General features: G+C 42.6%; 1 protein-coding gene and 1 pseudogene across 6 annotated transcripts in view; both read left to right on the top strand.

Annotated features, from left to right (window-relative positions):
• Positions 1 to 23,708, top strand: part of LOC103230677 (large ribosomal subunit protein uL11-like) — a 30,481-nt gene that overhangs the window by 1,736 nt on the left and 5,037 nt on the right. The window contains exons 2-3 of one of the 6 annotated variants that reach the window (XR_012091299.1): positions 4,671 to 4,793; positions 22,553 to 22,712. The exons of 1 other annotated variant lie outside the window; for it this stretch is intronic. Coding sequence is in view for 2 of the 5 variants with exons in the window: in XM_073011827.1 (XP_072867928.1) it covers positions 10,846 to 11,343 (498 nt within the window). In the remaining 3 variants the exon portion in view is untranslated. Of the gene's footprint in view, positions 1 to 4,670; positions 4,794 to 10,705; positions 11,394 to 22,552; positions 22,713 to 23,708 lie in introns of those variants that run through there. 4 more of the 6 variants (XM_073011827.1, XR_005236180.2, XR_012091300.1 and 1 more) reach the window with 4 other exon arrangements.
• LOC103230678 (carbonic anhydrase 14 pseudogene) lies at positions 11,793 to 13,954 on the top strand (annotated as a pseudogene).

Below are 23,708 nucleotides of genomic sequence, written 5' to 3'. Positions count from 1 at the left end.
GTAAAAGTATTGTCTAGTCCTTTTTATGTTGGTGACTGAGCTTGGTGAGGTGTGTTTTTAAAAGACCTTTAGTCCATTCTGTCTTTCCTGAGGATTGAGGATGGTAAAGGATATAAAGTTTCACTGAATACTAGGAGCCTGAGAAACTGCTTCGGTGATTTGACTATTAAAGGCTGGTCCGTTATCAGACTGTATAGAGAGGTGTGAAGGCCAAACTGAGGAATTATGTCTGACAGAAGGGAAGAAATGACCGCGGTGGCCTTCTCAGGCCCTTTGGGAAAGGCCTCTACCTATCCAGTGAAAGTGTCTACCTAGACTAAGAGATATTTTAGTTTTCTGACTCGGGGCATGTGAGTAAAGTCAATTTGCCAGTCCTGGGCAGGGGCAAATCCCCCAGCTTGGTGTGTAGGAAAGGGAGGGGGCCTGAATAATCCCTGAGGGGTAGTAGAATAGCAGATGGAACACTGAGAAGTGATTTTCTTGAGAATAGATTTCTAGGATGGAAAGGAAATGAGAGGTTCTAAGAGATAGGCTAGCGGCTTGTAACTTAGATGGAAGAGGTTATGAAATGACGACAGAATAGAATGGGCCTGTGAGGCTGGAAGGAGATATTTTCCTTGGTCTAAGAACCATTTGCCTTGTGTGGGAAGAGATTGATAGGTGGAAGTTTCAGCGGGGAAGTAGGTGAGAGTGACTGATGTGAAGGAGGAAAACTGCCGTGAGGGATAGAAGTTGGAACACTGGCTGCTTTTCTAGCCACCTTATCAGCGTAAGCGTTGCCTAGAGCATGGTGGGGGGAAGAAAATAGATTTTGGAAGTTATGAGAACTGTAGAGAGTGAGTTGAGCATAGTTTGTGATTTTTAGGGCCTCTAAAAGTATTAAAGCAGTGGCAGGCACTGCACGCAGACATGAGGGCTAGGCTAAAACAGTAAGATCAAGTTGTTTGGACAGAAAGTCTACAGGACGTGGTCCTGGCTCTTGTGTAAGAATTCTGTCCGCACTAACCATGCCTAGGAAGGAAAGGAGCTGTTGTTTTGTAGAAGGGATTTGGGTTTGGGAGATTAGCCGGACACGATCAGCAGGGAGAGTAAGTGTGTATTTATGAGAATTATGCCGGGATAGGTAACAGATGAGGAAGTGTGGTTTTCAGGTTTAGAGTATACATAAAGTATTCTGATCAAATTTTCTGGCACTTTATACCAGTTTGTTAACTTTTTCAATGCTACTGAGATGTGTAGGTCTTGGTCCTCAGATGGAAACAGCAGTGCCCAAATTCAGAATACCTGAGGCCACACTCACATATTATTTTATTATTGTCCATTGCAAACAGAATTGAAACAGGAGTTGGTGATGAGCAGTACTATAGATTTCCAAGATCAATGAATGTTCATTTGGGTACAGAAACTATACGTCTCAAATTTTATGGGACAATTTCTATTTAAAAGATTCTGTCCCCAACCAATGCATTTTGACTTGTCACATCATAATTCCTGATGTTTGCTTTGGAAATGTGGTTGTGATGTCTATTGAATTAATTCCTAGATTATAAGACTGGCAAACCTCTATCCAGGCATAGGACTTACACCTATAATCTCAATACTTTGGGAGACTGAGGCAGGAGGATCGCTTTAGGCCAGGAGTTCAAGACCAGCCTGGGCAACATAGTGAGACCCTGTCTCTAGAAAATATTTTTAAAATTAGCTGCATGGTGGCAGAAGCATGTAGTCCTGACTATTCGAGAGACTGAGGTGGATTGCTTGAGGCCAGGAGTTCAAGATCACAGTGAGCTATCATGGCACCACAGCTCCAGCCTGAACAACAGAGTAAGACCCTTCCCCAAAGAAAACAGATCTCCTCCAAAATATCTAGCTGTTAAATATCTAGCTGTTCCTCTTACCTATCTGTGCTTTTATTATTAAATTATTGTTTTTAACTTTTAGGTTCAGGGATACATGTGAGGATTTGTTATGTAGGTAAATTTGTGTCATGGGTGTTTGTTGTATAGATTATTTCATCACCCAGGTATTAAGCCTAGTACCCATTAGTTATTTTTTCTGATCCTCTGCCTCCTTCCACCCTTATTATTAGATTATTAATGTATTATTTTTCATTAGCAAAATCCAACATGTAGAAAGAGCTTTATAGGTTACAGAGCGCTTTCACATTTAATTTCTCACATGATGCTCATAATAACCCTACAAAAGAAAAGGAAACTAACACAGATTGAGCTAGGAGGTAGTATGTGGCACTTTGTCAGATATCTCAGTGACAATCATGCAAGATAGGTTTTATCATCCCCATTGTATAGATGAGGAAACTAATAGAAAGGTCGTAGAGCTTCCCCATAGAGGAATTAAGGCTGGAGTCCAGCTCTGTGCAAGTACAAAGTAAATTTCTTCTTACTACACCAGGTTGAGATGTTGACCCCATGAAGGTTGCTATCAAAATTCACTCTTGGCCGGGTGCGGTGGCTCAAGCCTGTAATCCCGGCACTTTGGGAGGCTGAGATGGGCGGATCACGAGGTCAGGAGATCGAGACCATCCTGGCTAACATGGTGAAACCCTGTCTCTACTAAAAAATACAAAAAACTAGCCGGGCGTGGTGGCGGGCACCTGTAGTCCCAGCTACTCGGGAGGCTGAGGCAGGAGAATGGCGAAAACCCGGGAGGCGGAGCTTGTAGTGAGCTGAGATCCGGCCACTGCACTCCAGCCTAGGTGACAGAGCGAGACGCCGTCTCAAAAAAAAAAAAAAAAATTCACTCTTATGTTAGTGAATATTTATCAGAAACCCAGAAATCTGGTCCTAGGGAGAAGATTTAAAGGACATGTAAATTTCTTAGGCTGTTTGTCAGCACTACCCAGTAAGCAGCCCAGAAGCCACAGAGGATGCTGGCCCGTTTACAAGTTCAGGGTGAAATTCAAAGGCACAAAGATGCCACAAGGAGCAGAAGGAATGCCAAAAGAGAAGCACCCCTTAGATGGATATGTATTGGAGGGCAGATTTGAGGGTAGAAAGAAATAGAAAAGGAGTGGAATCATTGCTAAAGGGGTAGGAGATCCAAGGAGGAAACTGCCTACCTCACAAGTTGCTTAAAGCCAAACTTGGGTGCCCCTAAAGCCCCCTCCATTTCCACATTTCCTTCCCCAGACAACCAGTGGAGGAAAAGAAAAGCATCTGGATCCCTTTCCCCCGTCTCCAGGTCTCCCAAAGGAAGAAGTCCTTGGGAACCCATACTGTGTGATCCAGGGTCCTTCACTGGCCTCTCCCTCAGGTCATCCAGTTTCCAATTTGTTGCTTTGGCTTAGTTTCACCATTAGCACACAACCTCCAGAGTAAAAGAAAATGCCGGACGTGACGGCTCACACCTGTAATCCCAGCACTTTGGGAGGCAGAGGTGAGTGGATTGCCTGCGTTCCAGACCACCCTGGGCAACATGGTGAGACCCTAGTCTCTACTAAAACTACAAAAAACTACAAAAAAGCTAAGTGTGGTGGTTCACACCTCTAGTCCCAGCTACTGGGGGGTTGAAGCATGAGGATCGCTTGAACCCGGGGGCAGAGGCTGCAGTGAGCCGAGATTATAACATTACACTCCAGCCCGGGCAACAGAGCAAGACTCCATCTCCAAAAACAAAAAACAAAAAAATGAAAGAAAGAAAAAGAGAGTGAGAGAGAGAAGGAAATAGGGAAGGGAGGGAGGGAGGGAGGGAGGGAAGGAAGGAAGGAAGGAAGGAAGGAAGGAAGGAAGGAAGGAAGGAAGGAAGGAAGGAAGGGAGGAAGGGCAAGAAAGAGAAAAGATCTTTAGGGAGTACCAGCTCTTAGTCTGTCCTCTAGAACTATTAATACATCAAACACACACACACACGCCACATTTATTTTTCTTTCCTGAACAGTAGTATGTTTACTAATCTTATAACTCCTTCAGTGGGGAGCCAGAAAACCATCCACACAAAAAGAAAGGAAAAAATTATTCAGAATCCTGTTCCTGCCCATTTTAACAGGGCCTTTCACTTAACAATAATTTACAGATTGTATTTCATTTGAAGCCCGAGTGTCCTCACATTCTTCATATACAGAATATAATTTTCTCACTGAAGACCTAACAGGTTTCCTAATCTAGGCATCCTGACACTAGGATTAGGTCCTTAATGAATATTTGTTGAATGAACACATGAGTCAGGTGTTACGAACCAGGACTTTGAAATTGCCGTGCTGATGAGGATGTCCCCTAAAGCTAGTTAGGCATCTCTGCTTGGATAATCTAGTCTTTTTCATTTTTAACAACTTTTTAGGCTATAATACTCATATTTTCAAAAATAGGTTTAATTTATAAACCTGAGGTAATACGAAACAGAGTATGTGAAAGTGGTCTAAAAATTAGAAAGCACTATACAGTTGCTATTATAATAACAACGTTCATAGTTTGTAGTGCCTTCCTGTTTTTCTCAAATGGAATTCAGGGTCATTGACTTTGGAATTTGTTCTTGGAGTTGATAATCAGCTAGAGACTAAAGGGTACTGACCTTACAGAAAAACTTAGAATCTGTCTGTTATGTAAGACAGTAGCATTATATAGAAATTATTCCAACTCTTCCAAATGTATAAGATATAAAAATGAGAGATTCAGAAGGTGTTTTTTTAAAAAAAGGATGTAATTTTTGTGTTATAGGAAAGGGTCTCACTCTGTCATCTAGGCTGGAGTGCAGTGGTGTGATCACTGCTAACTGCAGCCTCAAGCTCCTGGGATCAATCAGTCCTCCCGCTTCAGCCTCCTGAGTAGTTGGAAAGACAGGTATGTACCAGGATGCCTAATTTTTCTTATTTTCTTTTTTTTAAAGACAGGGTCTCACCATCTTGCCCAGGCTGGTCTCGAACTTCTGAGCTTAAGCAATCCTCCTGCTTCAGCCTCCCAAAGTGTTGAGATTATAGGTGTGAGCCATCGCCTGTATATACTGATATGTATATCAGTGATTGTGTCAGTGTTTTTTCTGGGCACACACCTATAGTCCCAGCTACTCAGGAGGCTGAGATGAGAGGATCTAAGGGGGAAGGATTGCTTGAGCCTAGGAATTTGAGACCAGCCTGGGCAACACAGTGAGACCCCAATTCTAAAAAATCTCAAAACTTTAAAAACTCAAACAAAGAGGCCAGGTCCAGTGGCTTACACCTGTAATCCCAGTACTTTGGGAATCCAAGGTGGGAGGATCACTTGAGGCCAGGAGTTCGAAACCAGCCTGGGCAAATAACAAAACCCTGTATCTACACGAAGTAAACAATAAAAAAGTACCCAGGTGTGGTGGTGCATAACTGTGGTCCCAGCTACTTGGGAGGCTGAGGTGGGAGGATAGCTTGAGCCTGGGAGGTCGAGGCTGCAGTGAGTCATGATCATACCACTGTACTCCAGCTTGGATGACAGAATAAGACACTGGCTCAAAAAAAAAAAAAAAAAAAAAAAAACACAAACAAAAACCCAAGCCATTCTGGCATACCATTTAAGTTAAAGGCATTTGAAAAATAACAGGGATGCTGAAGTGAGAGTATCACTTGAGCTCAGGAGGTTGAGGCTACAGTGAGCCATGATCGTGCCACTGCACTCCAGCCTGAGCAACAGAGTGAGACCCTGACTCAAAAAAAGAAAAAAAGAAAAACAGCAGGTGCAAAAAGATCACTCTAACCTTTGTGTTGTTTCTTTTCTTTCTTTTCTTTTCTTTTTTTTTTTTTTGAGACAGGGTCTTACTCTTTTGCCCAGGCTGGAGCAGTGGCACTATCACAGCTCACTGCAGCCTCAACCTTCTGGACTCAAGTGATCCTCCCACCTCAGCCTCCCAAGTAGCTGGGACTACAGGCGTGTGCCACCACACCCAGCTAATATTTGTGTTTTTTGTAGAGACAGGATCTTGCCATGTTGCCTAGGCTGGTCTTGAACACCTGGGCTCAAGTCATCTGCGCACATCGGCCTCCCATAGTGCTGGGATTACAGGCATGAGCCCGGCCTTGTGCTGTTTCTTAAAAGCAAAAAATGAAATTCCTATGTGAAAGAAGCAGCATCCTTATTTTTAAGGACAAGAAGTCAAGACCAAGAGAATTCTGTACAGACCTTGTTAAAATAACTCTTACCTTTTAAGTCCTTCCACATAATTTAGTTGCTTCATCATAATTTACCACTCTTTGTCCAATTCAGTATATAAGGAACTGACTCGAACTGGTTCTTTTCTTGTGTGCCACCTAAAACTTGCATTAAATATATTCGTGCCAGGCGCGGTGGCTCATACCTGTAATCCCAGAACTTTGGGAGGCCCAGGCAGGCAGATCACCTCAGGTCGGGAGTTCAAGACCAGCCTGGTAAACATGGTGAAATCCTGTCTCTACTAAAAATACAAAAATTAGCTGGGCATGGCAGTGTGCACCTGTGATCCCAGCTACTTGGGAGGCTAAGGCAGGAGAATCGCTTGAACCCAGGAGGCAGAGGTTGCAGTGAGCCAAGATCGAGCCACTGCACTCCAGCCTGGGTGACAGAGTAAGACTCTGTACAAAACAAAAAAAAAAAAAGGAAAAAGAAAAAAAAAAAAACAGCATACACACACACACATGCACAAAATTCGGATGCTTTCTCCTGTTAATCTGTTTTATGTCATTTTAATTCTCTAGCCCAATCAGGAGTCTAAGAGAACAGAGGTGGAGTTTTGCTGTAGCTACAAGCTGAATTTGCCCATATGGCTTGTTTTCTTAGGACAGAATCCTAGACGTGGAATTGCTAGGTCTAAAAATATAATTGTTTTTAAACTTTTTGATACCAATTTGCAAGCAGCCTTAAAAAAAAAAAAAAAAAAAGGCCAGGTGCAGTGGCTCGTGCCTGTAATCCCAGCACATTGGGCATTGGGAGGTCAAAGCGGGCGGATCATCTGAGGCCGGGAGTTGGAGACCAGCCTGGCCAATATGGTGAAACCCCATCTCTACTAAAAATACAATAAATTAACCGAGCGTGGTGGTGGGCACCTGTAATCCCAGCTACTTGGAGGCTGAAGCAGGAGAATCGCTTGAACCCAGAAGGCAGAGTTTGCAGTGAGCTGAGGTCGCGCCACTGCCTTCTAGCCTGGGCACGACAGAGCGAGACTCCATTTCTTAAAAAAAAAAAAAAAAAGAAAAAAGAAAAAAAAAAGTCTTGTCCAACAGAGCAGGCAGCCTTTGGCTAGAGGTATTGAGGTATAGTTTACAATTAATAAAATGCACTCATATTAAGGGAACAGTGCAATAAATTTTGACAAAGGTATGTAATTACTTCATTCATGATATGCAGGGAGTTTTTTTATTATATGATTCTGTAAATATTAATCACCATTACGCCAAGTAGTCTATTTTAATTATATTTCCCTTTTTGCACAAATTTTTATATTTTTCCAGTTCACAATTGCTTCTAATTTTCTTGTGAATACTTGACTAAGTCCTTCCACACCCTCCAACAGCTCTGTAAAACAAAGTCAATATATAATTTCTATATGGTCAAACGTATTAGATAATTTATGTGGCTTTTTGTTTTGTTTTCCTTGGAGATACCTGTACTGGAGTTTTCCGACCTCCTCATCTACTCTGGATTGCTTGTTCTCTCTGCCTGCTCCCCTACAGTTGCCCTGGGACTTGTCTTTGCTGTCATCCTAAGCTTTCCCTTTGCTCTCTGCCCTGCCAATACCCTGTTTCTGGTCTTCCATGTCTTCCTCTTTCTTGGTATACTCCCTTTTTTTTTTTTTTTTTTTACCTTTTATATCTGAAATTTAATGGCATTTTTTTTTTTATTATTATACTTTAAGTTCTAGGGTACATGCGCACAACGTGCAGGTTTGTTACATATGTATACTTGTGCCATGTTGGTGTGCTGCACCCACCCGTCAACTCGTCAGCACCCGTCAACTCGTCCTTTACATCACGTATAACTCCCAATGCCATCCCTCCTCCCTCCCCCCTCCCCATAATAGGCCCCGGTGTGTGATGTTCGCCTTCCCGAGTCCAAGTGATCTCATTGTTCAGTTCCCACCTATGAGTGAGAACATGCGGTGTCTGGTTTTCCGTTCTTGTGATAGTTTGCCGAGAATGATGGTTTCCAACTGCATCCATGTCCCTACAAAGGACATGAACTCATCCTTTTTTATAGCTGCATAGTATTCCATGGTGTGTATGTGTCACATTTTCTTAATCCAGTCTGTCACTGATGGACATTTGGGTTGATTCCAAGTCTTTGCTATTGTGAATACTACCTTTTTTATAGCTGCATAGTATTCCATGGTGTGTATGTGTCACATTTTCTTAATCCAGTCTGTCACTGATGGACATTTGGGTTGATTCCAAGTCTTTGCTATTGTGAATACTACCGCAATGAACATACGTGTGCATGTGTCTTTATAGCAGCATGATTTATAATCCTTTGGGTATATACCCAGTAATGGGATGGCTGGATCATATGGTACTTCTAGTTCTAGATCCTTGAGGAATCGCCATACTGTTTTCCATAATGGTTGAACTAGTTTACAATCCCACCAACAGTGTAAAAGTGTTCCTGTTTCTCCACATCCTCTCCAGCACCTGTTGTTTCCTGACTTTTTAATGATTGCCATTCTAACTGGTGTGAGATGGTGTCTCATTGTGGTTTTGATTTGCATTTCTCTGATGGCCGGTGATGATGAGCATTTTTTCATGTGTCTGTTGGCTGTATGAATGTCTTCTTTTGAGAAATGTCTGTTCATATCCTTTGCCCACTTTTTGATGGGGTTGTTTGTTTGTTTCTTATAAATTTGTTTGAGTTATTTGTAGGTTCTGGATATTAGCCCTTTGTCAGATGAGTAGATTGCAAAAATTTTCTCCCATTCTGTGAGACATCTTCTAGTAGTAGCTTCCTGAGAAAGGGCACAAGGAAGGTAAATCATGTGAGACTGCCCAAATAAAAAATATTCATTCTCTCACATATGATTGATGATCTAGGTGTGCATAGATAATTATAGTATTCAAATTGAAAACAACATTCTTTTAGAATTTTGAATGTAATATTCCATTATCTTCTAGTTTACAATTTCTATTGAGAAATCTAATGTGTAGGCAGTTTTTCATCTGCCTTTCCAATGTTTTTTGAGAACCCATTCTGCACCAGGCATTGAATTAGATGTTAGGAGTATACAAACCTGAATACAAACCCGAATGGTAAGAACTTAATAAGTAGCTGTTGTATTATGTAGCCAGTTTCCTTATTTTTTTTTTTATTATTATTTTTTTTACCTTGAGTCACAGAAAAACACAATAGAGAAATCAGAAGTTTAATGAAAGTGCTTTGGACAATTTCTAACATAAATTACAATTCAGAACTTTTTAAAAATCCCAACCTATCCAATCTCTAAATGTCCCACATCCAATCCATTATCAAGTGTTAACATTTTTACCTTTAAAATAGATCTTGATTCAGCTAAGCTATGAGGACACAAAGACATACAGAGTGATATAATGGACTTTGGGGACTCAAGGGGAAGGTTGGGAGAAGGGTGAGGGATAAAAGACTACACATTGGGTACAGTGTACACTGCTTGGGTGATGGGTGCGCTAAAATCTCAGAATTCACCGCTATAGAACTCATCCATGTAACCAAAAACCACTTGTACCTCAAAAGATATTGAAATTTTAAAAAAAGAAGAAAAGAAGAAAGACCTTATCTTTTTACCTTAAATAGGAAGAAATCACAACAGAGAAATCCATGCTTTATTATAAAGAACAGAACAGAGACTGCTCACCATGATTAGTCAGAAAGTAGGTTCTCTTTTTATCTCTGAATTAATTAGTTTTCAGATCAGCTGCATTATCAAAGGCAAAAATAGCAATGGCATATACAGGAAATAAATTTATTTTCTATTATATAACGGTCTAGTCCAGGGATAATATGGTGGCTCCCAAAGTATTAGGGACCGAGGCACCCTCTGTGTTCTTGTTCTGACATCCTCACATGCTAACTTCTCCATGTTCCTTGAAAGGCTGTTCTCTTTCGGCTTCTGGCAGAAGAGCTTCTGACATAGCAAGACGTGGTGATTATTTTTCATATCAATAATCAACATCCAAAGTGATTCTGATGCAAGCGTCCTTGGACCACATTCAAAACAATTAAGCATTGTTTCCCATGTTATGACTCTCAGAACACTAATTTTGCAAGATGTTCCGTATAAAAAGGATTCTGTTGATAAATAAGTTTGGAAAACAGTACTTAACATATCCCCGTTTTGGAAATCACAATGGTTATTAGCATATTTTGAATGTAAATAAGTGCTGCAGTAAAGAAATCTGCTCAATGGCCGGGCGCGGTGGCTCAAGCCTGTAATACCAGCACTTTGGGAGGCCGAGACGGGCGGATCATGAGGTCAGGAGATCGAGACCATCCTGGCTAACACGGTGAAACCCCGTCTCTACTAAAAATTACAAACAAACAAACAAAAACTAGCTGGGCGAGGTGGCGGTCGCCTGTAGTCCCAGCTACTCGGGAGGCTGAGGCAGGAGAATGGCGTGAACCCGAGAGGCGGAGCTTGTAGTGAGCCGAGATCCGGCCACAGCACTCCAGCCTGGGCGGCAGAGCGAGACTCCGTCTCAAAAAAAAAAAAAAAAAAAAAAAAAGAAATCTGCTCAATGTTATCACAACCCGATGTTTCTCAGTCTTATTTGAACTCAGTGTTGTTTTTTCAGGTGACTTACTAAACTCTGTAGGAAATGCTGTTTAAGAATCAGATTGAGGGCCCTTTCGGCTTTCGGCTCGGAGGAGGCCAAGGTGCAACTTTCTTCGGTCGTCCCGAATCTGGGTTCATCCGACACCAGCCGCCTCCACCATGCCGCCAAAGTTCGACCCCAGTGACATCAAAGTCATATACCTGAGGCACACCGGAGGTGAAGTCGGTGCCACTTCTGCGCTGGCCCCCAAGATCGGCCCCCTGGGTCTGTCTCCGAAAAAGGTTGGTGATGACATTGCCAAGGCAACGGGTGCCTGGAAGGGCCTGAGGATTACAGTGAAACTGACCATTCAGAACAGACAGGCCCAGATTGAGGTGGTGCCTTCTGCCTCTGCCCTGATCATCAAAGCCCTCCAGAAACCACCAAGAGACAGAAAGAAACAGAAAAACATTAAACACAGTGGGAATATCACTTTTGATGAGATCGTCAACATTACTCGACAGATGCAGCACCGATCCTTAGCCAGAGAACTCTCTGGAACCATTAAAGAGATCCTGGGGACTGCCCAGTCTGTGGGCTGTAATGTTGGTGGCCGCCACCCTCATGACATCATAGATGACATCAACAGTGGTGCTGTGGAATGCCCAGCCAGTTAAGCACAAAGGAAAATATTTCAATAAAGGATCATTTGACAAAAAAAAAAAAAGAATCAGATTGGGTAAAATTGGGAAGAAATCATTAAAGTTAGCAAGTAAGGGATCTTTAGTATCTTTAAATAGAGCAATTTCAGTTGAAGGGTGAGAAGAAAGCAGATGATAATAAGTTATGGAATGAACCAGAGGTGCAGTGCATACATTGAATGTACAACTATATTTTCCAAAAGGATAGTGAAAGAAAGAAAGGTGCAACACAGTTTCAGGAAGAAAAAGGTAGCCAGGAAGAGGGAGAACTTGCAAATCCAAGAGAAATAAGAAATAACTGGGTCATCAAGTGGAATGGAGACTGCAGAGGGAGATGAAGAGAGAGGGCGGAGAGAAGCAGCAAGAGACTTGTTCTGGGGACCCAGAAACCCATGGTACCCTACTGAAAATCGAATCCCTTGGAAATGCACAGAGACACAGAGATAGCAACAAAAAAAGGGATAAATACACTCAACATGAGGAACTCACCTCTCTCTCTGCCTCTCTCCCCATCTCTCTCTCTCTCTGTCTGCCCTAGTCTTCTAGTCTCCAAACACCCAGTCCCCTGTGCCCCTTCCTGGGATACCATGTTGCTCTTCATCCTCTTGCTGGAGGTGATTTGGATCCTGGCTGCAGATGAGGATCAACGCTGGACATATGAGTGCCCACATGGTCAGGACCACTGGCCAGCCGCTTACCCTGAAGTGTGGAAACAATACACAGTCCCCCTTCGATATCCAGACAGTGTGACGATTGACCCTTAGATGACTGCTCTGTAGCCCCATGGATATGACTGGCCTGGCACTGAGCCTTTAGACCTGCACAAGAATAGCTACACAATGCAACTGTCTCTGCCCTCTACCCTGTATCTAAGTGGACTTTCCAGAAAATATGTAGCTACCCAGCTCCACCTGCACTGGAGTCAGGATGATCCCCAGGGGACGCAGAACACCAGATCAACAGTGAAGCCACAGTTACCGAGCTCCACATCATACATTATGGCTCTGATTCCTGTGATAGCTTGAGTGAAGCCACTCAGAGGCCTCAGGGCCTGACTGTCCTGGGCATCCTAATTGAGGTGAGTGAGACTAAGAATATAGCTTATGCCAGCCTAGCCAACATGCTGAAACCCCATCTCTATTAAAAATACAAAAATTAGCCAGGTGTGGTAGTGGGCGCCTGTAATCCCAGCTTACCTGGGAGGCTGCGGTAGGAGGAGAATCGCTTGAACCCAGGAGGCAGAGGTTGCAGTGAGCTGAGATTGCACCATGTACTCCAGCCTGGGAAACAGAGCGAGACTCAAAAAACAAACAGCAAACAAAAAGGATATAGCTTATGAACACATTCTGGGTCACTTGCATGAAATCAAGCATAAAGATCAGAAGACCTCAGTGAGAGAGTTGCTCCTCCGACAGCTAGGGCAGTTCTTCCTTTACAATAGCTCGCTCACAACTTCCCTTTGCTAGTAGTGTGCCCTGGACAGTTTTCAGTCCAAGGGCCTGGATTTCAATGGAACAGCTGGAAAAACTTCAGGAGACATTGTTCTCCACAGAAGAGGAGCCCTCCAAGTTCTGGTACAGAACTACTGAGCCCCTCAGCCTCTCAATCAGCAATGACCTTTGCTTTTTTCATCCAGGTGGGATCCTTGTATCCTACAGGTGAAATGCTGAGCCTCGGTGTAGGAATCTTGGTTGGCTCTCTCTGACTTCTGCTGGCCGTTTTCTTCATGGCTAGAAGGATCCAGAAGAAGACGCTGGAAAATCAGAAGAGTGTGGTCATCACCTCAGCATGAGCCACCACTGAGGCATAAACTCCCTGTCAGATACCTTGGCTATGGATGCCTTCCCCTTGTGCCTCCAGGGGTGCTTTCTCCTCATGTCTCACCACCCCCCAGGGAACCTCTAAAATGGGGTGCAGGGATTGGCCAGGATTACTGTAGGAGTAGTAGGCACTCCTTCCTCTGGACATCCCCTATAGAGAAGTATGGACCTAGGCTCTCATTCAAGGAAGAACAGCAGAGCCTTCAGCCCCTCAAAACATGTAGAAGGAGATCAGGGGATCCCTGTGTTGTTAGTGCAGAGAATAAACTGTTTAGTTTTAGGGGAAGTTTGGGATGTACCCCAAAGTCCTCCACCCCCTCACCTTTATGTCCCTTTCCCTAGATATATTGCAGGATCTACCCTTAGGAGAAAGAGTTGCTATTGGGGTTGTATATTTTTGCTCAACATATTTGGAAACTAAAGTTTCTGGAGGAAAAAAAAAGAGAGAGATAAGAAATAACTGATGAAAAGTCCCAAAGGCAGCAAGAAAGAGGTGGGGTCAAGAGGGCAAGTAAAAATGTAAAGAGAAGAAATACTGTTTTCGTTTCCTCAAAAAAGAGAAAAGGTGAAAATATGAGTACAGATATATGTTTGGAAGTGGAGGGGCAGGGCTGGAAGAGAGCTGGTTTTCTCTATGAAGTAGGAAGGAAAATCACCTGCTGAAAGTAAGGAGAAAAGAAAAAGGAAGATAAAGTTTTGGAATAGCACTTCTGGGAAATAACAAACTTTGCTAAGAATTAGTAAAAAGGTTGTTGAGCAATACTCAATGCTGAGTTGAATATTGAGTAAATTTTTTTCCATCCTCGCTCGGTGATCCAGGAGGAGAACAAGCAGGTGCTTGGATTCATCTAGGGTTGAGGATTAATGGGGTAATGGGTCAGATAAAGAGGAACAAAGGACCTGAAGGCCCTTGTGACATTGAATGATAACTTAGTTTTCAATAAAAGAAAAAAAGGCCGGCGGAGTGACTCACACATGTAATCCCAGCACTTTGGGAGGGGTGGATCACCTGAGGTCAAGAGTTTGAGACCAGTGTGACCAACATGGTGAAACCCTGTCTCTAAGTACAAAAAATTAGCCAGATGTGGTGGCACATGCCTGTAATCCCAGCTACTCGGGAGGCTGAGGCAGGAGAATCGCTTGAACCCAGGAGGTGGAGGTTGCAGTGAGCCGAGATTGTGCCACTGCACTCCAGCCTGGGCAACAAGAGCGAAACTCTGTCTCAAAAAGAAAGAAAAAGAGAAGAATGGGGAAAAGTTAAGGTTGGAAGCATCTAAGATATGTGTGTTCAAAGAGATTGTTCAATAGTTCAAAGCTTTAGGTGGTGATTACATTAATTCTTGGGAATGAATTGTTGGAGTGAAGTGGAGGGGAAGTCTGCTGCAATAAAGGATGTCTAGGAATTGCAAAGCTAGTTTAACAAGGTATATGATGAGCAATGGCTACTTTTAAATCTTGGCTCTGTCCCTTAACAACAAATGAATTTGAACAAGTTGCTAAACTGCTAAAACTTCTGTGTCTGTTTTCTTATTTTTTTTAAAAAAGGAGCAAATTATAACTAACTGGTAGGAGCAATGTAAGAAGACAACATATGTAGACTGGGCATGGTGGCTCATGCCTGTAATCGCAGCACTTTAGGAGGCTGAGGCAGGATGGATCACTTGAGGTCAGGAGTTCGAGACCAGCCTGGCCAACATGGTGAAACCCTGGCTCTAGTAAAAATAAAAAATTAGCCGGGGGTGGTAGCAGGTGCCTGTAATCCCAGTTACCCCAGAGGCTGAGGCAGGAGAATTGATTGAACCTGGAAGGTGGAGGTTGCCGTGAGCCAAGATTGCCTCACTGTACTCCAGCCTGGGTGACAGAGCAAGACTCCATCTCAAAAAAAAAAAAAAAAAAAAAAAAGACAACATAGGTAAAATATCTGGCACAGTAGGCTCAATAAGTAGGAGCTGCTATTACTGGACTGGTCGACTATAAGGATGTCATAGACACCTGGAATTATGGCAGAAAAGAGAACAGAAAGGAGCTGGGCATGGTGATAAGCACCAGTAATCCCAGCTGCTCAGGGGGCTAAGGCAGGAGGATCACTTGAGCCCAGGAGTTTGATGCCGGCTTTGGCAACATAGTGAGGCCCTGTCTCAAAAAAATAATAATCTTTTTAAAAAGAAAAAAGAATATAAAGGAAAAGATTATGCTGTGTGTTTAAGTCCTCAACAAATCTGAGGGTCTGCCTTGTAAGTTGCTAAAGGGGAGTATTGAGATTTGAGAGAACCCAGACGATGTTAAGTCCCTGGCGGTGCCTTCTGGGAAGTACTCTCTTCTCTATCCTCCAGATTCTCATCTTAAGTGGGTATTGAAACTTCTGCTTCCAACCATGATGAAATAACTGGAACCACACTTTCCTTCCTGCCTTAAACAACTAGAAAACCAGACAAAATATGGGAAACAATGATTTATAAACATTGGACAACAGGTAGCATAGGTGGTCATCTCTGAGAGAAGGGAAACAAAGTAAGCTCTTCAAGTTTCCCAGCTCTCTACCTAAAAACAGGAAAAACAAATAGAACACAGGTGTTTCAGAGTTTAGGAAGATCAAAGCAGCTAGAATTTGTGGGGCAGTGCCAGAAAGAAGGGAACTATTGGCCAGGCGCGGCAGCTCACACCTGTAATCCCAGCACTTTGGGAGGCTGAGGCGGGCGGATCACAAGGTCAGGAGGTCGAGACCATCTTGGCTAACACGGTGAAACCCCGTCTCTATTAAAAATACAAAAAAATTAGCCGGGCGTGGTGGGGGGGCGCCTATAGTCCCAGCTACTCGGGAGGCTGAGGCAGGAGAATGGCGTGAACCCGGGAGGCGGAGCTTGAAGTGACCCCAGATCACGCCACTGCACTCCAGCCTGGGCAACAGAGCAAGACTCTGTCTCAAAAAAAAAAGAAGGGAACTATTAAAAAGAGAATTTTGGATATTTGAAAAGATTTCTCCCTCTATTTCCCCCAGCTTTATTGAAGTATAACTGACAAGTAAAAACTGTATGTATGTAAGGTGTACATTGTGATATTTTGATATACATATATATATTGTAAAATGATTACTATGATCAAGCTAATTAACATATCGATTACCTCACATGGTTACCATTTTCTTGTGTGTGTGGTAAGAACATTTAAGATCTACTCCCCTAGCAAATGTCAAGTATGCAATACCGTATTATTAACTATGGGAACCATACTATACAATTAGAGCTCCAGAATTTATTCATCCTGCATAACTGGAACTTTGTACTTTATGACCAACATCTCCCCATTTCCCTCCCTCTCAGCTCCTGGAAACATTCTACTTGCAGAATAGGCTGAGTACTGATCTGCAGTGTTCAGCAATGAGGAAACTACCCAGGGCCAGGGGAAAAACCACCAGAAAGGAGTAGGCAGGAAAATCCCTTGACCTCATATAGGACTGGGAATAGTTTGGGTTCCCAGCAGCCAGCGTGGACAGATCTTACAATATAGGGCATTGTGTAGGGTCCTCAGAAGGCTATTGCCTCAATAATGGGGTCAAATTAGCGCTAGGCTAGTGGCTACTCTGGGCCGCCATAACAAAGCTTAAAAGCAAGCCTCTTGTGCCTCTGCACTCCAGCCTGGGCGACAGAGCGAGACTCCGTCTCAAGAAAAATAAATAAATAAAATAAATAAAAGCAAGTCTCAGAAGAATCAAACCAATTCCAAATAATTTATCTTGTCCCAGAACAAAACTCTTGAAATATTCAAAGTAATACAACAAAGTCTATCACCTAGTAAAGTAAAATCCACAATGTCCAGGAGCCAATAAAAAATTATCAGGCATGCAAAGAAGCAGGAAAAGATAAGCCATGATCAGGAGGAAAACCAGTCAAAAGAAACAGACCCAGAAAACACACAGATGATGGAATTATTAGACAAAGATGTTAAAACAGTTATTATACATATACTTCCTATACTTAAAAGGTAAAGTATAAACATGATGAATAGGAAAATGGAAGATACATAAAAGATCCATATCGAGATGGGTCTAGAGATGATGAAAAATTTAGTATCTGAAATTAAATATAAACTGAATGACATGAACAGGTAGATACTACAGAAGAAAATATTAGTGAATGTGAAGACATAGCAGTAATTTTGTAGAAACTACAGATGAAACACATAAAAAAAGACTGAGAGAAAGTGAACTAGTGGGCTGTGGGGTAATATCTAGTGACTGAACAGATATGTAATTAGAGTCTCAGAAGGTACAGCAGTTGGGAAGTAGAAAGAAAAAATGCTGGAAGAAATAATGGTCAAAATTTTTTCCACATTCGGTCAGGCATGGTGGCTCATGACTGTAATTCCAACACTTTGTGAGGCCGAGGCAAGAAGATCACTTGAACCCAGGAGTTTGTTACCAGGCTGGGTAACATTAGTGAGACCTCCTGTCTCTAAAAGTAAAAATAAATTTAAAAATTTAAAATAATTTTTCCAAATTTGATCGAAACTATAAGCTTACTGGCCCAAGAAGTTCAATGAACTTCAAGCAAAATAAACATTAAGGAAATGACACTGGGCCGGGCATAGTGGCTCATACCTGTAATCCCAGCACTTTGAGAAGCCGAGGCAGGTGGATCGCCTGAGGTCAGAGGTTCGAAACCAGCCTGGCCAACATGGTGAAACTCTGTCTCTACTAAAAATACAAAAATTAGCCAAGCGTGATGGCACATGCTTGTAATACCAGCTACTACTCGGGAGCCTGAGGCAGGAGAATCGCTTGAACCTGGGAGGCGGAGGTTGTAGTGAGCCAAAACTGCGCCACTGTACTCCAGCTTGGGTGACAGAGCGAGACTCCATCTCAAAAAAAAAAAAAAAAAGAAAGAAAGAAAGAAAGAACACATCCTAATCAAAAGACCAAAAAGCTGTGAAAAGAAAAAAATTCTAAAGGAGGTGGTGAGGAATACGCCTTCTTCAAAGATTATTCAACTTTTGCAGCCTGATTTCTGCAAGTTTAGGAGAACAAGATTTGCTTTATTTTAACAAAAACTTTTTAGGCCAAACTTCCTGAGGTTTCTTCAGCAATACTTATGCTTCAAAAGCTTACAAGACAGCCAGGCGCCATGGCTCATGCCTGTAATCCCAGCACTTTGGGAGGCCGAGGCGGGCGGATCAGAAGGTCAGGAGTTTGAGACCAGCCTGACCAATATTGTGATATCCTGTCTCTACTAAAAATACAAAAAGTAGCCGAGCCTGGTGGCGGGTGCCTGTACGGAGTTCCAGCTACTCGGGAGGCTGAGGCAGGAGAATTGCTTGAACCTGGGAGACGGAGATTTCAGTGAGCCGAGATTGTGCCACTGCACTCCAGCCTGGGCAACAGAGTGAGATTCTATCTCAAAAAAAAAAAAAAAAAAAGTTTACAAGACATTTAATCTGTTTGCTTCTTCTATTCAGTACCATGTGCCAATCAATAGCCACAGCCAGGATTCCTTTCTAGAGAGAGTACTTAAGCCTATTTTATTTATCTCTTTTCTTTCCTGCCCCAAACCCTCTTTTCTCAATTTAGTGTCAGTTGTCTTGAAACTATCTGAAACAATTGGGCATGATTGAAAGAAGATCTTTGCCTGACTGAAATGTCTCAATGACAGTCCTCTGAGCTACAAGTCTTATCTTGGCTATTATGGTACTGAAGCAGTTGGGTTTTAGAAATCTTTAAGTCCCCAAGCTTCTGGACTCTATTCCCTTCCTTCGCTTGCAAACCAGTAGATTCTAGTCTGAGCTCATCTCTTTTTTGAACATACCTAGCCAAAAACAGCCAGCAGCAGCCAACTCACAGTTACATTCTGGCTCATTCCATCTACCTTCCCTAGAAGTACCAGTACCGTAAGAATTGTGTCTGCTTGTCAAGTTACCACAGCAACAGTTTTACCAAATATTTTGCCATGGCATAGGAAGAGGCTCCGTCTTTCAGTCAATGATATCAGTTCCTAACCTCCTGCTGTGCATCTACTAAGCCAATCCCTATGTTTTAGGTGTTGGATTTCTAAATTAGGGTAAGTTAAGCTAGTTTATTAAAGTACTACTGTGTGTAATAGTTTACACACAATAGAAATTTTTTTGCAATTTACCTAACAGTTCAGAGACATCTAAGTAAAATGTTCAAAATCTGTAGGAGCAGGGTTGGGGAAGAGGGGACTCAGCTCCACATGGTTACTGAAAGACTCAGGCTGCCATCTTCAACACATGGTTTCCAAGGACGCTCCTAGCATGACCCAGTCATCCAGAGAAGAAAAACAGCAAGAAGTTTTCATTGGTAAAGCATGAAATGGTTCACATCACTTCTCTTCCCATTCCAGCAGAGATAACTTAGTTGAATGCCACAAAGAACTGCAAGGGAAACTAACTATGAGAGTGAAGGATGGATTTGGTGAGACAGAGGGCCATCTCCATCATTAATACAGGCACTGTATCAGTCAGAGTTCTCCAGAGAAAAAGAAACAATAGGATAAAAAGACAGGGAGAGAGATTTTAAGGATCTGGCTCATGTGTTTGTGGGGGCTGGCGAGTCTGAAATGAGTAGGGCTGGCTAGCAGGCTGGAGATTCAGGATAAGAGTTGAAGTTGCAGTCTTGAGTCAAATTCCACAGGGCAGCGATTTGGAAACTAAGTTAAGGTTTCTACATTGCAATCTTGAGAATTCCTTCTGCTTTAGGAGACCTCCGTCTTTGCTTGTGAGGCCTTCAGTTGATTGGATGAGGCCCATATATGTTATGAAACATAGTATGTGTTACTCAAAGTCTACTGATTGTGAATGTTTATCACATCTAAAAAATAACAGCACAGCAACATCTGGGCTGGTGTTTGACCAAATAACTGGGTCCCATAGCCTAGCTAAGTTGACACAAAGTTGACCAGCATGTGACCATCACAGATAACCAAATATTGACAATGGTATTACCTTTTAGAATCCAAAGTAAGGGAAGGTGCTTGAGGACAGCATAGGGAAGAGAGGCACAGATTTTTGCTTTTCATTTTATACCTTCACAGATATTTGTATTTGTACCAAATGTGTATATTGCTTTCCTTTTTAAAATTGTTATTTTTAATAAGAAAGACAGAATTTTGTGGATTGAACATGTGAGACTGAAAAGAAAAAAGGCCTTTTTTTTTTTTTGAGACAGAGTCTCACTCTCTTGCTCAGGGTAGTGTGCAGTGGTGCAATCTCGGCTCACTGCAACCTCTGCCTCCTGAGTTCAAGCGATTCTCCTGTCTCAGCCTCCCAAGTAACTGGGATTACAGGCACACGCCACCACACCCAGCTAATTTTTGTTTTTTAGTAGAGATAGGGTTTCGCCATGTTGGCCAGGCTAGTCTCGAACTCCTGACCTCAGGTGATCCACCCGCCTTGGCCTCTCAAAGTGCTGAGATTACAGGCATGAGCCACCGCACCCGGCCAAAAAAAGGCTTTTTGAAAAAGAGGATGAGACAATGGGTAGCTAAAAGCACATTGACCCTGCCTCTTGGTCCTCGGACAGAGGAGCAGAGAAACAGCAGCGTCTGCTCGACAGGGCTGTGAATTATCATGGATTCTCAGATATATTTGTGTAATTACATTGACATTTCCCTCATAATAAATTTAGGGTTTTCAAGTGGTGGGAGTATTCTATGATAAAATGGAAAATCTAGCAAGTCTCAGCAAAGAACAGGGGCTGCAGAGAACACATTGAAAATTAAACATAGAGCAAAGGTGAGCCAGGAAGGAGGAAGGCTTCAGCTGACTGGAGGCATGCGATAAGAAAGACAATGGCCCCAGGAGAAGAGGGACGAGGGGGTCAAAAGGCATGCCAGAGAGACCCTCCCAGATGTATCTGCTCTCTTTCTCTACTATTTTTAAGATTTCTCACGTTGTCGAGGGGGAAACAAAGCCTTTTATTGTTTTTTGTTGTTTTGTTTTTACATGGAAGTATATTGAGAGGCTTGAGGAGTGGCAGAAGGAGAGTCTAGGAATAAAAAGATGTAGTAATGCTTGCTGCGCATTTACCAGGTCTGTGTCAGCATGCTCAACCACAGGTAGCCTCCTTTTGGCCCCATTAGGGCACTCATTCTTATTTATTTATTTTTGAGACAGGTTCTCATTATCTCCCAGGCTGGAGTGCAGTGGCACGGTCTCAGCTCACTGCAGCCTCAACCTCCCTGGGCTCAGATGATCCTCCCACCTCAGCCTTCTGAGTAGGTGGAACTATAGGCACCTACCACCATATCTGGCTAATTTTTGTATTTTTTGTAGAGACGAGGTTTCACCATATTGCCCAGGCTGGTCTCAAATTCCTGGGCTCAAGCCATCTGCCCACCTCGGTCTCCCAAAGTTCTAGGATTACAGGTGTGAGCTACCGCACTCAGCCCAGGGGACCCATTCTGAAGTTTCCTCAGTGTGTGATCTGCTCTACCTGTCTCCCTTCCCCTGAACCGTGGATACAAAACACTTCATTTCCCTAAAAAGCAGGCAGGGCCAATTTTCGTCACTAGGTGGCATGCGCATATAAGCAGTGAGCTGAGTTGCAGAAAAGATGAAGGAAAACTAGAAAAAGCGAACTCATTCAACAACAAAGAAGGAACTTCAAGAATGAGGTAAACATATTTAAATTGCCTTTTTGAAATCTTTATCACCAACTTGCTTTTTTTGGTGCCTCACAACTTCAGGCTGGGTACTTGGTAGTGATGGAACTATCCCTGAACCCGGTGGCAGCAAAAAGCAAAATATGCACTAAGAGAAGCCAACAAACCAAAGGAACTAAGGGCTTAATCACCCTTTCGGGCAGCCCACTTCTATCTTGAATGGCCTCTCTAAATCATTGTGCATATTCTTCAGTATTTTTATATTATCCAAAAGTCATTCCCCCCCGTTTTTTTTCTTTCTGAGACAGAGTTTTGCTCTGTTGCCCAGGCTGGAGTGCAGTGAGGTGATCCCGGCTCACTGCAACCTCTACCTCCCGGGTTCAAGCGATTCTACTCCCTCAGCCTCTCAGGTAACTGGGATTATAGGTGTGCGCCACCACACCCGGCTAATTTTTGTATTTTTAGTATTGACGGGGTTTCACCATGTTAGCCAGGCTAGTCTCAAACTCCTGACCTCACATAACCCGTCCACCTCGGCCTCCCAAACCGCTGGGATTACAGGCATGAGCCACTGCGCCTTACCTATTTTTCCCTTTTCCCAGGTTTGTACAGCCCCTAATTTGTCCCAGTGTTTATCCCACATGACTAGAGTAAATCATGACTGGACGAAGGTCATATTCCCTCACAGTTATTATTTTGAACACTTACTTTTTGTAATTAGGTATTCATTTGAGATTTATTTCTCTCCACCAGATTGGAACTCCATGAAGGTGTGATTATGCATATTTTTGATGACCACAGTATCCCCTGGCATACCGTAGGCACCTAACATTGACCAAAAGCCTCCTAGCCTTTGCAAAGGCTTGCCTTTTTCTAATCTATGTCCATCCTGCCACCAGAGTGATCTTAAAAGGTAAATCTAGTTATACCACTTCCTGCTTGTAGTCAATGGCTTCTCAGAGATTTCAAACTAAACCCTTTTACTTATCCTGAATTGGCCTCCCTACTTGCCACCTCCCCATGTGTCCCCCATGCTCCACCCATCCTAAATTACTGTTTCCTGCCTCTTTACTTTTGTGTACATTATTCGTTCTGTCTCAAATGCTTTTCCTTCAGCTTTTTTTTTCCCACCCAACTTCAATAAAGCCTTCAGAACTTGGTTTTTGTCACCTCTTTCAGAAACCCTTCCTGGACCTGAGTTAGACATCCTCTTCTATGCTCCTATAACACAATGTTCATCTCTACTTACCATACTTTGTTGGTTCATTCAAAAGCCATCCCATCTATACTCTAAGATGCTTGAAAGCAAGGGTTTTATATTGCAAACTTTTGCTGACACAGTACCCAAAGTCTTCACCAAATATAATCAATGGTTTCCTTCTGTGTACCTACCTCATCATAATCATTAATGTTTATTTCCCTTCCTCCTAGAGGATACAGACTATGTGTTATTATTAATCCCTTCACCTACCCTGGTCCTGTTGAGTTGCTCTGACATAGCTGAGAAGAATCACAATGGGGAGGTGATACTCACATCGATAGGGTGTTTAAGGATTGCAGCATATCAGTTATAGAGATTACGATCCCTGTACCTGTAGTCCTGTCATTTTTTAGTAGACATAAGAGTACTTTGTGTTATTTGAAGTCTTCTGAATGTTTTAATTTTTATTGTGCATTAATAAATCCTATCTAGTGAGATAAGCAGGAAATGGGTTTATTTTTTATTGGAGGAGAAGGTTTAAAATGAAATGGTATACCTTAAATTATCCAGTGAACATGAAGCACAGCCAAGACTAGAAGAAAATGAAGTGTGTTCATCCACAAGTCTAGTGCTGTATCAGCAAGATTTTACTGGATAAAGCTTTCAGACAAATGAAAATAAGCTTAAGCAAAATCATCTAACTCCAAT

The sequence above is a fragment of the Chlorocebus sabaeus genome, chromosome 25 (genome assembly GCF_047675955.1).
Source record: "Chlorocebus sabaeus isolate Y175 chromosome 25, mChlSab1.0.hap1, whole genome shotgun sequence".
NCBI lineage: Eukaryota > Metazoa > Chordata > Mammalia > Primates > Cercopithecidae > Chlorocebus > Chlorocebus sabaeus.
This window is presented reverse-complemented; position numbering and strand designations above follow the sequence as displayed.